Genomic DNA, 15,509 nt, shown 5'->3' on the forward strand with positions numbered 1-15,509 from the left:
GTAAATTGCTATTGCTTGAAATTCAATGTAATATTCAGTCATACTTTATTGGACTTTCAGGAATTATGATAACATACACTTTATTTAGAAATATAATGATAGGTTCCATTAAATCATACCCACTCAGCTTATATCATAATGTCTATATTTCATTATTCATTTCAGATTTCAGAGACCTATGCCTTTCTACCAAGAGAAGCAGTGACACGATTCCTAATGAGCTGCTCAGAGTGCCAGAAAAGAATGCATTTAAACCCAGATGGAGCTGATCATAAAGGTAGGTTTAGTGTCAAATAATGAGATGTAAAGCGTTTTATTCATAGTCCACTTATATTTTCCTGATGTAAGTGAAGACTCATAAACGTTGTACACTAGAATGGTTGAAACATTCATATAATATCATTTCTGCATTAGCATATACTGTAATATGTCTCCAGAATTCTCTGAAAGGATTATATGTAATACCATGTATGCACTCATATATCCATAATAATGGCAAGATTTTTTTTCTTCTGTTCAATCATGCCCAATTCTTGGAAACTGCCTGGACAAGTCCCTGCAGTTTTCTTGGCAAGGTTTTCCAGAACTGGTTTGCCATTGCCTCCTTCCTAGGGCTGAGGGAAAATGACTGGCCCAAGGTCATCCATGCACAGGCAGGACTAGAAGTCACAGTCTTCATTTCACTCATTTTCTTTGTATGCAGAAGAACGTTTTTCTAAAATGATATATAATAAGTATCCTCTATAGGTGTAGTAAGATGATCTGTGAAAATTCAATGCATGATTTTTTCAGCTAAACCTGCCCTTCAGAGTTGTGATAGTGGGGAAAAGGATCTGGTGAGTGCAAGGTATGCAGTCCTGGGATCCTGGAGGATGGTGCAGTCTGAATCTAACAAATGAAATGTCAATGATAATATTTAGGATGGGTTAAAATACAGATAAATTCTAGGATAGATACAACCCAAACATAAATCACATATTCTGAAATGAAAAAAAAAACTGCTTTCTCTCCTCTTTACATTTGAATTTTAGAGGGAAAATTCTTTCTGATAGAGGGAAGATTCTCATAGAAAACGTAAGAATTTTGAGAGGAGGCAAAATAAATTTGACAAGTCAGACAATTTCTCAGATTAGCTAGGTACCCTGATTGTATGACTGATTTTATGCCATCAGGTTGCTATCGACTCTTAGTGACACAGGTGTTCTCCATGATGATCTGCCCATAATTTGGTCTTCAATTCTTCCAATGGTTCCTCCCATGCCTGAATATTGTTTGCTCCCATTCACTGGCTTATCCTCTAGCATATTTAGTGGAGTAATTAACTTTTGGAATAAAACAACTTTAAGTTAAAGTGCAGAAGGGGATAAGAAATACTAAAATGATAAGAAAAAAACATTGTTAAATCTAGTTTACACTAATTCACTATACCTTTCCATATGTATATATCATGTGCAAGAAACCAAATAGAATTCAAAAGCACTGCAAGTTTATCCCATGCAACCTATACATAAGAATCTGATCTAGTCAAGGCACATTAGCACCAGATAGGAGTCAACAGACTTCCAATATGTCTTTCAGGGGTGTAGGGATTCCAGACTCCAGACTGTTGATGCATTTGACCCCACCTCGGGTTCAGCCTGGTCATCTCCTACACTATCTTTGGAAATCATCCTGGCTTTCACTGCGTTCATACACCAGTTCATTCATCACATTTTGTTTTCAGATCTTTCATTTTTTATTTTTGAGGATCTCAACTCCACTGAAGCATGATTCTTGGCCTAGCCCTTGCTCGCTATCCATTCACTTTTCTCCATGTCACTCATCTATTTATAAGCCATTATTTTTCCACTGCAGTAAGATTATTATATATTTCTCTTGACCTAGCCAATTCTTATTCCATTTAACAAAGTGGTCAGAATCATGCTGTTATAGTAATAAACTAATAAAATATTGAATTCCCCCAAGGAAGTATGCTGCTATAGATATTCCTTTTTGCTAATTTTTGATGAACACTTATACCATATATTATGTCACATACTACATGTTATTCTTTTATTTGCATTTGTATACCTTAAATTTCTCTATAATTTTCCCCATATTTAATAATATTCTATAAGATATAGGAATTAATTCAATTATTGTAATTTATAATTGTTTACTTCATCTTCCCTGTCAAAAACAATTGTATTGTTATTTGATAATTAATTTTCAGATCCATATTCACATTATATTATTATTGTGGGAAAGCAGGAGATGAAACTTTTGGTGTTTATCTCAAAAGAGGCAATTCAGTAAGAGACTCTCCCTTAATTTTTATTACTGAGTTTGTGAACCAGTTTTTGTCATTTTCATATCTTAGACTAGCATTAAAAATCTATATTGTTTTGGCTTCCTTATGTTGCTAGCTATGAGGGTCTTGACAATAATCTTGAAAACTTGGTTGCCACTCCCTCCTTCACAGTTTTCTTTTGTGGAGAAGATCAAAACAAAGTTGAGGAGTTCTCTCCATCATGCTTGCTTCTCTCCATCACCTGTTACTATCCTATCCTATCCTATATCATATCATATCATATCATATCACATCATATCATATCATATTATATCATCTTCTTGTACTAATGTGCTCACTTCTTTTTTCTTTCATTATTTACAGTACCAAAAAGCCTTTTGGTTCCTTTTAGCTTCCCCATATGAGTCTAAGTTACATTTGCACTTTAACCTTCCAACTTTATTTCAGTAGCTATTTGCTACTTACTGATTCAGTTGCTTGGTGATTAGGTCCACCTTCCATTTGCTCAATATGTCTTTCTAACACTTAGTTCACCTAAAAGCCTGCTGTGCAATTTTCTAAAATGCCCATTTTTTCTCATTGAAATGGTTTGTAATTATAGTTTTAGTAACATGTTTTTGAGAAGTTCCCAACATTTTTACACAATCTTGGATCCTAGAATTTTTTCCCATGGATCCTGCATATTACTTCTCTAAGACTATTGGAATTTCTTTTTGTGAAACCTATTGTGCACACTATAATGCTCCAATTTCTCTTTCTGTAATATCTTGAATCTAAAGATGATATGGTCACTTCTCTCCAAAATTCCAGTTCCTATCTAGGATGATTAATCCTCCTGTTCTTGCCTTCTGAAACATGAAATTACTAACTACAGCAAGACTACTAAGAAATTTTGGAAGTTTGCAGTTTTGGCGAACCAGATTTCCCAATAAATATCTGGCTTGTTGAAGTTTCCTTTATTACTATGTCTGTTATCCCTGAAATTTCTTTAAACTAGTCCAGGAGGGCATTATCTGGAGGTTCTGCCTAGCTTGGTGATTTTCAATAATCATCTCCCCCCCCCCCTCAATAATACCTTCTTGTTTCCTGCCTTGTATTTTTATCCAAATCTTCTTGGACTTTGGCATTGAAATTCCTGGATCTCAATATCTGAATGCACTTCCTTCATGTATAATGCCACTCCTCCACTTTTGTTTGGTCTTTTCCTTTTGAATAAGTTATATCTTTTAAAGTTATATCATCACCAGATGGCCCATAGATATGGACCTTGGTCACCCTCATAGCTTTGATCAACGTAGGTCTTTGTATAGTGTATTTTGGAGGGTGTAAAAAAAGGAAGATGTAGAAGATAGAATGGTATTTGCCTTAACATAGATGGTATGTGCACTTTTCTGTATAATCATACAGCCAGTATCATTCAATTTGGGCATATTTTGTTAAAGTGTGCGGAAGCATAACAAAAGCCCTTTTACAAGACAACAACTAGGTACATGCAATGTGCTGGCATACTTTTTGGATGCTTTATCATTTAACTACACATCCTGGATGTATCTTTCTTGCTGAAATTAAAGTCGGGATTAGTGAGACAGGAGGCTGCCTTAAATCCTATGCAGGCTATCTTAACTTCTATTATGAAGAAAAGTGATATATATGTAATTAATTATGGGGCTTTCATTGGACCTCTTGCAAATCTTTCTATATACAGTACAATATCTCAAGATATTGTATTATTATGTAGAAAGTTTTTAGTTCTGAAATTTTTGTAATCCCCATGGAGTTTATCAAGTTGCAGTTGCTGTTTATTTTTTCCTAAATTGGAAATATTCTAAACACTTCACAATTAATCTGCTTCTATAATCCTATAATTATCACACTATATATAATATGTTCTAATTCTTGCAGATAATGGAAAACCTCCAACATTGGTGACAAGCATGATTGATTATAATATGCCAATCACAATGGCCTATATGAAGCATATGAAGCTGCAGCTATTAAATTCCCAACAAGATGAGGTAAATACTTAATTTGTTCATATTAATGATAATTATATTCAAATTACATTCATGTAATTTGCTATGTGAGGTTTGGACTTGTGTTAAGAGTTTTTATTTTTAATACAATTTGATTTTTCCAAATGGTAAATATGGTAAACCTTTTTAAAAATAAATTTTATAGATATGTAATATTTTTAGACAATTTTGCAAACTGAACAGCATGTATCATTAGCCAGTGTGCAAATAATGGGAAAAATATGGGAAGTAACATGATAGGATATTTTTCTTTTTTTCTTTTCTTTTTTTATTCGTTTTATTCATTTATAACATAAAATGTGAAAATAGAAAAACAAATAGTAGGGGACAACAGTAGAAAAAGGGGAAACAAAAAAGGTATGAAGAAAGGGAGGTGAAGAAACAAAAGGCATTGACTTTTGACTCTCTCTGATGCAACAAAATCAAACATTAAAATCAAATCTCAATTTTTTACATTTCTATAGTAATATGCACTAGCCATTTCTGTATTGGCAAATCAATCTAATCGGTAAAACCCAAAATCATAATATCATTTTTTTCCACCTCAAGCACAAAGTCCAGAAGCAGCTTCTAAGCCGAAACAAAACTTTTCTTTCCACTTGGATAAGATATCTTTCCTCATAGTGTTATTGGTTGTCTTGAAAGGAATCAAAAAAGTTTAAAAGCAACAAATTGTCTCTGAATATTTGACTATCTTGACTATCTGAAAAAATTCAATGGCAGGGTTAGAAATAATAATAATAAATTTGTTTGTCTCTTACCTATAAATTGAGGAGAGAGACATATACATAAGCAAAGTTGATGAGATGGCACTCAATGAACTGTCTCAGTGTTTCTCAAACTTGGCAGTTTGAACATGTGTGTATTTCAGCTCCCAGAATTCCCAAGCCAGCTGGGGAATTCTGGGAATTAAAGTTCACACATTTTTAAGTTGCTAAGGTTGAGAAACACTGCTGGTAAATATACATAAAAGAGGAAAAAAGAGAAAAAAGAAATATATAAATGTCCAAAACAACTTATAGAAAACCAAGACCAATCATTGCTTCCTTAGGCAGTACAGATTAAGAACAGGGAAGTTCATAATAAGGCCTCCTAAACCCAATTTTCAGTTTTACCCAACCTAAAATGTTTTTAAAAACATTCACCATTTGAAAAGAAAACAGTCTGAAGAAGGAATGGGAAAGCTTTCCCTTTGATCTAATTAATAATCTGCTTCTACTCTAAAAGTATAAAATAAAGTCAAAAGAATATGTTAACTGGTTTTCTCCCAACCTGTAACCCATCCACCAGAGCACAATAAAATGAGGAAGGGAAAAGAACAGTATATTATTTGATCTCTTTCCTCTGCATTCCTCTTAAAAGATTGTCGTTATTTGTAAGAGACTGAGGTAGTATTTCTCCAAGAAAATCTAAGAATTTAGATTTACATGAGAAAAAAAAAAACAGGGAGAAGGTACATTTTCCCCAGCATAGCTCATGTGATCAAGTTTGGAAATAGCTTGTACTCAGTCAAATTTTTTCTGTCAATATCCACACTAATCTTCAAAAGTAATAAAACATTTATTTTCACAACAGACGTTATGCACATACGATTCTGTAACATATACATTTATAATACATACACTTTTAAACATAATTTTTTGTAATATTTGCATGTTTACAATCAGCTTTCCTTAATGTAGACATCAAATGGCAGCACCAAGCCAATCTTGTCTAAAGTTAATTCCATGTTACTACTCAAATGGAACACTAAAGTTGTATGATTACAAGTATCAAATCAATTTATGTTATGCCATATTTTCTGTTCAGATTGTAGTTAAAATATTTTAATGATGCATCATGAAAAAAGATACCTTTTTGAGAGGCTTAGGGGTGGTGACCTAGTCCTAGTCATAAAAATAGTATCATAAACATGGGAGCTACAAAACATTTCCATTATTTTTCATTAGGTTATATTATTTTTAATTGACTGCTTTTTGAAAAAAGGATTCCTTCCAAGTAGAAGCCTAGTTGATCATCAGTTCAAATTAGTTTTGTTAGATATGCATTCTTTCTGGGGGTTTTTTTCAATTCATTTTTATTAATTTATTAGATCTGCATCCTACCTTTTCCTCAGGAGCTCAAAACAGCATACAGTGTTCCCTCCTCCTATTTTTTCCCTACGACAACCACCCTGTGAGGTAGGTTGAACTGAAAGAGAATGCCTGCTCCAAAATCACCTACCGTAGTTGGCTTTTTGTGGGTGTGAGTAGACTGGAATCTGTCTCTCCTTCTCCTAGTCAAACACTCCTTCTTTGGAATTATCTGATCGAATGAAGTGAGCAAGGGGAATCCTGACACTTTCCTAGTCAATGCATGATTATAAGTTGTAATGATATGTGGGAGTCACAGGGAAGAGCCAAAGAGGTGGAACTGGACTTGTTACTTTCTCAGAAGCAGCGTTGTTATAAGGAAAGATCAGCTTGACTGTACCTGTTATAACTGTTGTATCATAACAACCAGAAATAAAAAGAAACCCAAAGCAGTTTACCATGTAGGTTTTACTGATACGTTCCAGATTTGCAGGTGTAGGGAGCTGCCTCTTTGTATAAGAAGCTTTTTTTAAAAAAAAATCTATTCAATTATTTCAGTTACAATTTACTTTTAGAAAGTACAACTCATAAAAGTATCTACTGGCTAAAGAAGACATAACTGCAGATCATTGTTCTGCCCTATTTTTCCAGAGTGTCTGTTATCTTGGGATTATGGAGCAGAAATGAAGCACGCTCTAGCTTCTGCAATTGTCTTAGAGACAAAGGGGTTTTGCGCAGTCTGTACTAGTGATTATACACAGTATTTCAAGAAATAAAGACTAGGTTTGCATGCCTTCCACATTATCTCTTAAGGTATCAGTGTGAAAGATTAGGTTCATTTAGAAAAAACAAGATGGTCTGTGAGACTTACAAGTTTCAGCCATTTTCATGTGCATTGCATGTTTTTTTTGGGGGGGGGGTTTGATTTGCAGCCATGTCAACAATCTTGACTTTTTGAACCTCCTATTAAATAAACGTAAAAAACAATTAGCATCTAGGTCAAACTTTCAGTAGTGGAATCTCTGTATAATACTTAAATAGTTGTGGTTGGTGCTTTGTAAAATATTTTTTAAAAGGGCAATTTACGCCATTTCATGATTTACACTGAATCCATTTATTATAGTTCAAATCAAGAATTCCCTACTTTTGGGGGTTTGTTAGCAGATACAGATTTTTGAATATATGTGAATACTCTTGCAAAATAGGCTACTTTGCAAAGAAGTCATTACACATTCATCAGATAACTTATATGGCAGACAATCTGTTATAAAACACTCATTTAAAACAATGCTACCTGACAGTTATAGCTTCTCCTCCCTGTGTAATACACCTTTCTACTTTTGGCTACATTTGTTCTTTCCATGTAAATAAAAGCTTTGAAGGCTAATTGTTCCTCTGAATTGGGGATCCTAGGATAAGTAGTCAGCTTATGTATTCAGTTTGTTTCATTTATTAAGTTTGTTTATTTTAGTTATCCATTTAAGTACATACTATAACCTTGTTATAGTTTTACTCAGGTACTGCATAGACTAGAGGAGGTGGATTATTCCCACATTGTGGGTGAAAGTCTGGATAGGAGAAAATGATGTGAATATATAGTTGGTGAAGAAATAAAAGCAGGGCCAGCAGGCAGGTTGTGTAATGTTAACTGTGCTGAAGGAAAAGACTTATATCAAACTACTTTTATTCTGGAAATCAGTGTTGTTTTTTTTCTGATGAGTAGTTTCCCAGGCAGACTAGCAAACTAATTTTCACACTAGATTACTGTAAGCATGATAGAAAACGAAGCTCTATCCTTTCATCAGGAAGGAGTTCATTTCATGGATATATTGCATAGTGTGAAGAATAGATTGACAGGGAGCCCCTAGAAAATATAAACAAATTTTACATGTTATATAGTGCTTCATAATTTAAAAAAATGCAGGCTGAATTTATACTATATGTTTATTTATAAGAATTAATTCATCATGCTTGCATATATGTTGGGTGGAAATAAAACTCGGTTAACACATGCTTTTCAGTAACAGGATCTAGTATTGAAACAATGACAATCTGTTCTTATTCATTACTTATCCATAATTTATTCCTCTGCTTCAATTGCCCCCAAATTAATTTTGTTCCCTACCCTCCATAACTCCAAAGTGCTATGAAGTCTCACCATGGCATCTATTACAATTACATGGAGTTTATACAAGTCCTTTGGATTTTCTTTTTCTTTGCTAGGATTTTCTAGGCTTTATAGAAAATTATGGAATAGTACAAAATACTGATGAAGATGATGATGATAATGATGATGATGAAGAAGAAGAAGAAAAAGAAAAAGAAGAAAAAGAAGAAGTAGTTGAGTTTTTCTAGGCATCTTTCAGAATGGTCATCCTTAAAATAAACAAGTTCCTTCAGATTCAGTTTAGGTTATTTAATTTTTCTATCAGTGTACCCAAAGATCTCTTCCAAGATTCTCATCAGGCTACTGTCCCACTTGCATTTTAATATTTTTAATTAAACTCTTACTGAAAAAAAGAACTTATCAATCTCTAAAACAATAGAATCCCTCTGTATTTCCCAGAATAGCTCTTTGACTGAAACAGGCCCATAAACAATTTTAGGGAAAAAAAATAGAGAGTTGGAAGGAACCTTACATTTGATCTTAGTGAAAAGGCTGAATAGCACTTTAAAAGTACTTTAGAGGTTATCTAGTCCAACTATGTACTTGGTACAAGATCTATAGAGTATCTCTGACAGATGACCCCATATTTGAAAGCCTTTGATGAAGAAGAAGGCGGCACCCTACTCCTTAGTTTTTAAAAGAACCCAGCTGTCCAAAAAAAGTAGTTGTTCTATGGCGCATCCTATATGCAATGGCAATAGCACTTAGACTTATATACCACTCCACAGTGCTTTACAGCACTCTCTGAATGATTTGCAATGTCATCATATTGGCTCCAACAATCTGGATCATCATTTTACTGACCTTGGAAAGGTGGAAGGCTGAGTCAACTTGAGTCCATCAGGATTAAACTCCAGATTATGGGCTGATTTAGCCTGCAATACTGCATTGCAACCACTGTACCACCAGGGTTCCTGTCATAGGAGAGTGAAAGTGATGGCAGATGATATTCTGCTAAATCAGGGGTCTCCGAACTATGGCCCAAGGGCCACATCCAGCCCTCTGGAAGGTTCCTTCCAGCCCACCAGCTCCTCCCATGTGCTGTGCTCCAATCCTTTCAAAACAGCTCAGGGAGAAAAATCAGGGTTATACTCACCATTGTTTGGAAAAGAAGACAGTATTCCCTTGATTCCTCCAATGGGGGGGATTGCAAGCAAGCTGGAGGGTTGCTGGACAAGGAAGGGAAAGCCTCTTTCCCTTTAAAATTTGTGCTGGCTTTGAGCTCACTAGAGGGTTGCTTCCTTTGCTGTGTGTGTGTGTGTGTGTGTGTGTGTGTGTGTGTGTGTGGTCCAAGGGCTCCCTTGGATCATCCCCCTTTCACATACATAAAGAAAGCCCAATGTTGAATGTTTGCAAAATGTAGCCCTCCGCTTGAACAGTTTGGAGATCCCTGTGCTAAATCAATGTCCTCCGTGATAGTGTGCTTTCCATAGAGCCAGCATTTCTTAAACAATATCCATTACATTCTTAAAATTCTGGATGTGTCCTAAATCCCAAGAAATTTAAAACCCCTGATCTAAAGCAAAGATATAATGCTATGTACCACTGTTATCTTACACCATTTTATTCTGCCTTTTTAAGAGACAGAAGTATTATGATCACCTGTTTGTAGAAATTATATGTGTTTTGTGCAACCTTCTATCTCTGTTCCATTTAATCATTAATTATGAATCCATTTATACACAACATTAGTGTGTGTGAACATAGGTTTCAGGGGGAAATCAGCCAGTTAATTATTCTTATAAAGATACTTACAATCTTAAGTATTCTGATTTTTTATATGTATTTTTTGCTAGATTTGTTATTACCTAATCCAATTCAGTACAAACCTGTTTGAAAATTACCATGATATTTTAAATAAGCTCAGATATGGAATGTTATATTTTCAGGATGAAAGTTCCATAGAAAGTGATGAATTTGATTTGAGTGATTCTACTAGAATGTCTGCTGTGAATTCTGACCTCAGTTCAAATCTTGAAGAAAGAATTCAAAGTCCACAGAATCTTCAAAGTCAGCAAGACGGTAAGATATTGTGTTTAATAGATGAAAATGAGTTTTATTGCTAAGGTTTTTTTCTTTATACATTTCTGTTTTTGTTTTTCTTCTGTTCAATTGTGTCCAATTCTTGAGACTGCCTGGACAAGTTCCTGCAGTTTTTTTGGCAGGATTTCTAGAAGTGGTTTGCCATTGCCTCCTTCCTAGGACTGAGATAAAGTGGCTAGCCCAAGGTCACCCAGCTGGCTTTGTGCTTAAGGCAGGGCTAGAACTTGGAATCTCCTAGTTTCTGGAGATCACAATAAACCATCACAATAAATAGGCTCTTTATTTCTGATTATTTGCAGGCAATTGCTGATTCCTGATTGTGATGAACTATTTCATAGGACTGTTCAAAGGATTTTAAACAAAAACAATTTTTGTGTGAATGTATCATTAAAGTAATTGTATTCTTCGGAAGATGCTTTCAGACTATCACCACCCATCTTTGTGTATTTGCTTTACATATTTGCTTTGCTCCACATCTGGCCCTAACAGAAATGTTATCTGTGTATGCAGAGACATGTCCTATAAATTAGACAGACTTTGAAGCCACCATGAAAGTTTTAAAAAGGAATAATTGCTTTAATGCTTCAAAGATTACTAATGTACTTTGTAAAACACAACCTCTGCATCACTAACACTATGGTCAGATTTGCAAACAAGTATAAACTATTTACATGCATCCTAGGTCAAACACCAGGACCTACCTGACTATGTCATAGTATGTCAGCATGATCTTAAAGACATCACCATCATTCATACCATGCAAGATGCTGAGTACTAGACAGATCACAGGCTGACTTAGTCACTCCTCAAATTTCATATTCCTCTTTACATTATAAGCAACCAAGAACTGTCAGAAAGCCAATCCACATCATCAGTTTACAAGAAATAGATCAAGTCCAACACTTTCAAGATGTACTTAATGAAAAACTTTCCAGTAGGAACCCATTTTGAAAAGTGGATGCAGTTTAAAGAAGGTATTACACAGACTGCAAAAAGTGCACTTGGACTGAAAATCTGGGTGTATCAAGACTGGTTTGATGAAAACCACAAAACCATTTCAGCAGCCCTTCAGGCCAAGAACAAGACCTTGGCAGACAGGCATAAAAATCCATCATCAAATCAAAAAAAAAGAAAAAATTGAGTATCAGTAATCTAAAATATAGATAAAACTGTGAGAAATACAGAACAAATGGTGGCGGAAGAAGGCTGAGCAGGTGAAATGCTATGCAAACATATATGCCACCAGAGAGTTCTTCAGCGCCATAAAGTCTATGGCCCTTCTAAGTCAGGATGCACCCTCTTGTGTCATCTGAAGAGATGGGATGGAATGTGCACCTGCAATTGCAGTAAGAGAATGTTTTTACAACTCAGAGCCTTCTCAGAAAGAGACCCAGATGCAGTCCCAAGCCGTTTGAGGTTAAACAGTTGCCTTATGCTGGTTATTTTTTTTCCAGGGCTTTGGCTACATCAGTTGATATTTCAAATGTGTACCCATCTAGAATAGGACTATTTTTTTTCCTAAAGTTGAATCCTAAGTCTAAATTTCTTGGGCCACTGCTCTAAGCCAATTAATTCTCTGTAATTTACCCACAAGTAGCCTTCTATGACCAACAAGCAATCAGAGTAAAATGGTGGGAAAATGCAGAACGACTTTACACAAAATGAAAAATAAGGCCAAGCCATAAGAGAAGAAGCTGACCTACCAGAAATAGAACCAGACATCTTGGAGGAGGAAGTAGGGGGCCACTCAACCAATTGCTTAACTGCAAAACCCCAGAAGTTGATGGAATTCCTGCAGAGTTGTTGAGACCACTGTCAACAACAACAAAAAAAAAATTGATAGCACTTTGCCAAAGTGTATGGAAGTCTGGTCAGTGGTCAAAAGAATGGAAAAGGTCAGTATTTATCTCAATACCAAAGAAATGTGATATGAAAGATTATTCCAACCACAGAACCATAGCCTTGATAACACACATAAGCAAAATTCTCTTGAAGATAATCCACCAAAGTTTGAATCCAACGACCAACAGAGAACTGGCTGATGTATAAGCAGGATTTCAGAAAGGAAGAGGAATGCATGATCATATTTCCAACGTACATGGATAATGGAAAAAACAAAGAATACCCCAAATCCTCCACATGTGCTTCATTAATTACAGAAAAGCTTTCAGTTGTGTTGACCATGACACAAATAACAAAGAAATCCTAGATTGAACATCACCAAAAATATCACTTGGAACCAAGATCGTCACATACAGTCTGTCACACTTTGATCATGTCATGAGAGCTGATTCACTTGAAAAGTCAATCATGGGGGAGTGATCAATGGAAAAAGGAGAAGGGGCTGCCCTACTATCCACTGGCTAGACATTATAAAGGATGACACTGTGATGACCATGGCAAGTGAAGGAAGTGGTACGAGACAAAGGGATATGGAGTATACTGATCTATAGACAGGCTGAGGGTTGGATATGAGTGAGTGGTACACAACAAGACTTCTATCCTAGTGACTGGAATTCTTCTTTTTCTGTATTTATTCTTTGTATAATGGAGTATAGTACATGTGCTTCTTATAAATACAGTTAAGTGCATTGCTTACAAGTCTCCAGCTAAAAACAAAATTTCTATTATTTTGTTTTTAAATTGAAATTTGCTAGATCTACATTTTGAACATAATTCATAACATCTAACTCCTAAAGATAATTAATATTTTCTTGAGAAGGCTGATAACAGAATTTATATACTTGCAAAAATTTTTTTAAAATTCCCAGTTTTTTATCCCTTCTATCGCATGCCATGGTATAGCCCATAATGGAATTTTAAAATCACTTCTATAATATTTCCTCCAAACCTGAAGTAAAGAAATCCTTATAATATGAGATTTAAAAACCCTATCGACCTTTTTATTAAAAATTAAATAGGCATGCCATCCAAAAAGTAAATCCCAACCCTCCAAGAGGAGTATTTCTACATTTGTTAAATTAACCCAATCACTTATTAATGTTAAAACCACAGCCTCATAATACAATTTCAAATTCGGTACCTTGAGTCCACCTCTCTCACGAATATCTTGTATAATTTTAAGTTTTACTCTTGGTTTTTTCCCTGCCCAGATAAATTTATTAATACCTTTCTGCCATTCATCTAAATTAACCTCATTCTTTAAAATAGGTATCATTTGAAATAAAAAAAGAAACTTTGGCAAAACATTCATTTTAATCGCCTCAATTCTTCCCAAAAGAGATAATTGCAACTTCTCCCAATTTTTCAAATCTCTTTGTATATTGACCCACAACCTTTCATAATTATTTTTATACAATTTTGCATTAGAAACAGATAAAATAACCCCCAAGTATTTCACCTTATTAACAACCTCAAAATCTGTCAGGTTGACCAAAATCTGCTTATCCAGATTAGTCATATTTTTGGGCAATATTTCAGTCTTATTATTATTAATTTTAAAACCCGAAACCCGTCCATATTGATGTATCAATTGTAGTAGTTCTATTACAGAATAAGTAGGTTGGGATAAGGTAACCACCAAGTCATCTGCGAAGGCCCTTAATTTATATTCTTTTTTATTAACTTCTATCCCTTTTATTTGCTGTGATTCTCGAATTTTAATCAGCAATATTTCCAAAGTTAAAACAAAAAGCAACGGTGACAGTGGACAACCCTGTCTAGTCTCCTTCTCTATTGTAAACACCTCTGATAAACCCCCATTAACTATAAGTTGTGCCGTTTGTTTTTGGTAAATAACATCAAGAGCTTGTAAAATTTTTTCTCCAATAAGGAGAGGAGTTAAGATGGATAGTGTTTCTTACACACAATTACTTAGATGGGATGGTAAAAATTGGCAGTTAAAATCTTTGGAAGATTTAACACAAGAAAATATTATTTACTCATGGTTTCAGTATAGACAAATAGTGGATAGGTGGAAGATAGATCGCAATGTGGGTTTGCTTAGAGAAGATGAAAACTTGTTAAAACAAATAAAAGATCAAAGACGAACTCACATTAAGAGAATTTATGGGGTGTTAGTAGAATTGGATTCAGAAGCAGAATTAATCAAAGAATGTATGATTAAATGGGCACAAAATTTTGGTGAACCAGTTCTACTAGATACCTGGGAAATTATTTGGGTGAGGAATGTCAAATTTACACAAGCCCAAAACTTAAGGGAGAATTTTTACAAAATGTTTTATAGATGGCACCTTGATCCACAAAAAATGTCTCGCATGTATCCTGACTTACAGCCTAAATGTTGGAGATGCAGATGTTTGGATGCTACTTATTATCATATCTGGTGGTCGTGTAAAAATATAAAAGCTTTTTGGATTAAGATATGGTGGAATTTCAAAGAATTTTTAGAAGGAGGGTAAAATTTATCCCACAATTGTTCTTGTTAGATATTGTTATTGATTGTGATACTAAAGAGACCATATTGATGTTAAATTTAATTACAGCCGCAAGGTTGTTAGTAGGACAATGTTGGAAGAAGGAATCTTTGCCTACTTTGCAAGAGTGGTTTTTTAAAGTTTCTTATTTGGCGGAAATGGCAAAGATTTCGGCTTTTTTGAAGGATCAATCGCAAGAGAAGTATTTTGTGGTATGGAAAAAATGGATAGATTTTATACAATATAAGTTGGATATAAAAAATATTATTTAGTTTTTCAATAACTTATATTTAAAATTTAAAATATTTTATAGACTTTATTCTTTTTTATTTTTATTTTTTATTTTTATTATATTTTCTTTTATCTTTTTCTTTTTTCTTTTTTTTATTCTTTTTTCTTTAAAGCATTTTTCTTTTGGTATTTATGTTTTTCTATACATATATTATTGTTAATTATTTTATAATTTGTTCAATTAATGTATTTAGATTTATTCATGGTTTATATCTT

At 34.3% G+C, this 15,509-nt stretch overlaps 1 protein-coding gene across 5 annotated transcripts in view; it reads left to right on the plus strand.

The window, feature by feature from the left end:
- Window positions 1-15,509, plus strand: part of NOL4 (nucleolar protein 4) — a 137,007-nt gene that overhangs the window by 61,669 nt on the left and 59,829 nt on the right. For all 5 annotated transcript variants that reach the window (XM_039333640.1, XM_039333639.1, XM_039333641.1 and 2 more), the window contains exons 3-5: window positions 166-277; window positions 4,193-4,305; window positions 10,452-10,584. In XM_039333640.1, the coding sequence (XP_039189574.1) occupies window positions 166-277; window positions 4,193-4,305; window positions 10,452-10,584 (358 nt within the window). The remainder of the gene's footprint in view (window positions 1-165; window positions 278-4,192; window positions 4,306-10,451; window positions 10,585-15,509) is intronic.

This window comes from Crotalus tigris, unplaced genomic scaffold (genome assembly GCF_016545835.1).
Source record: "Crotalus tigris isolate CLP2741 ecotype Arizona unplaced genomic scaffold, ASM1654583v1 scf7180000024506.7606697, whole genome shotgun sequence".
In the NCBI taxonomy this organism is placed as follows: domain Eukaryota; kingdom Metazoa; phylum Chordata; class Lepidosauria; order Squamata; family Viperidae; genus Crotalus; species Crotalus tigris.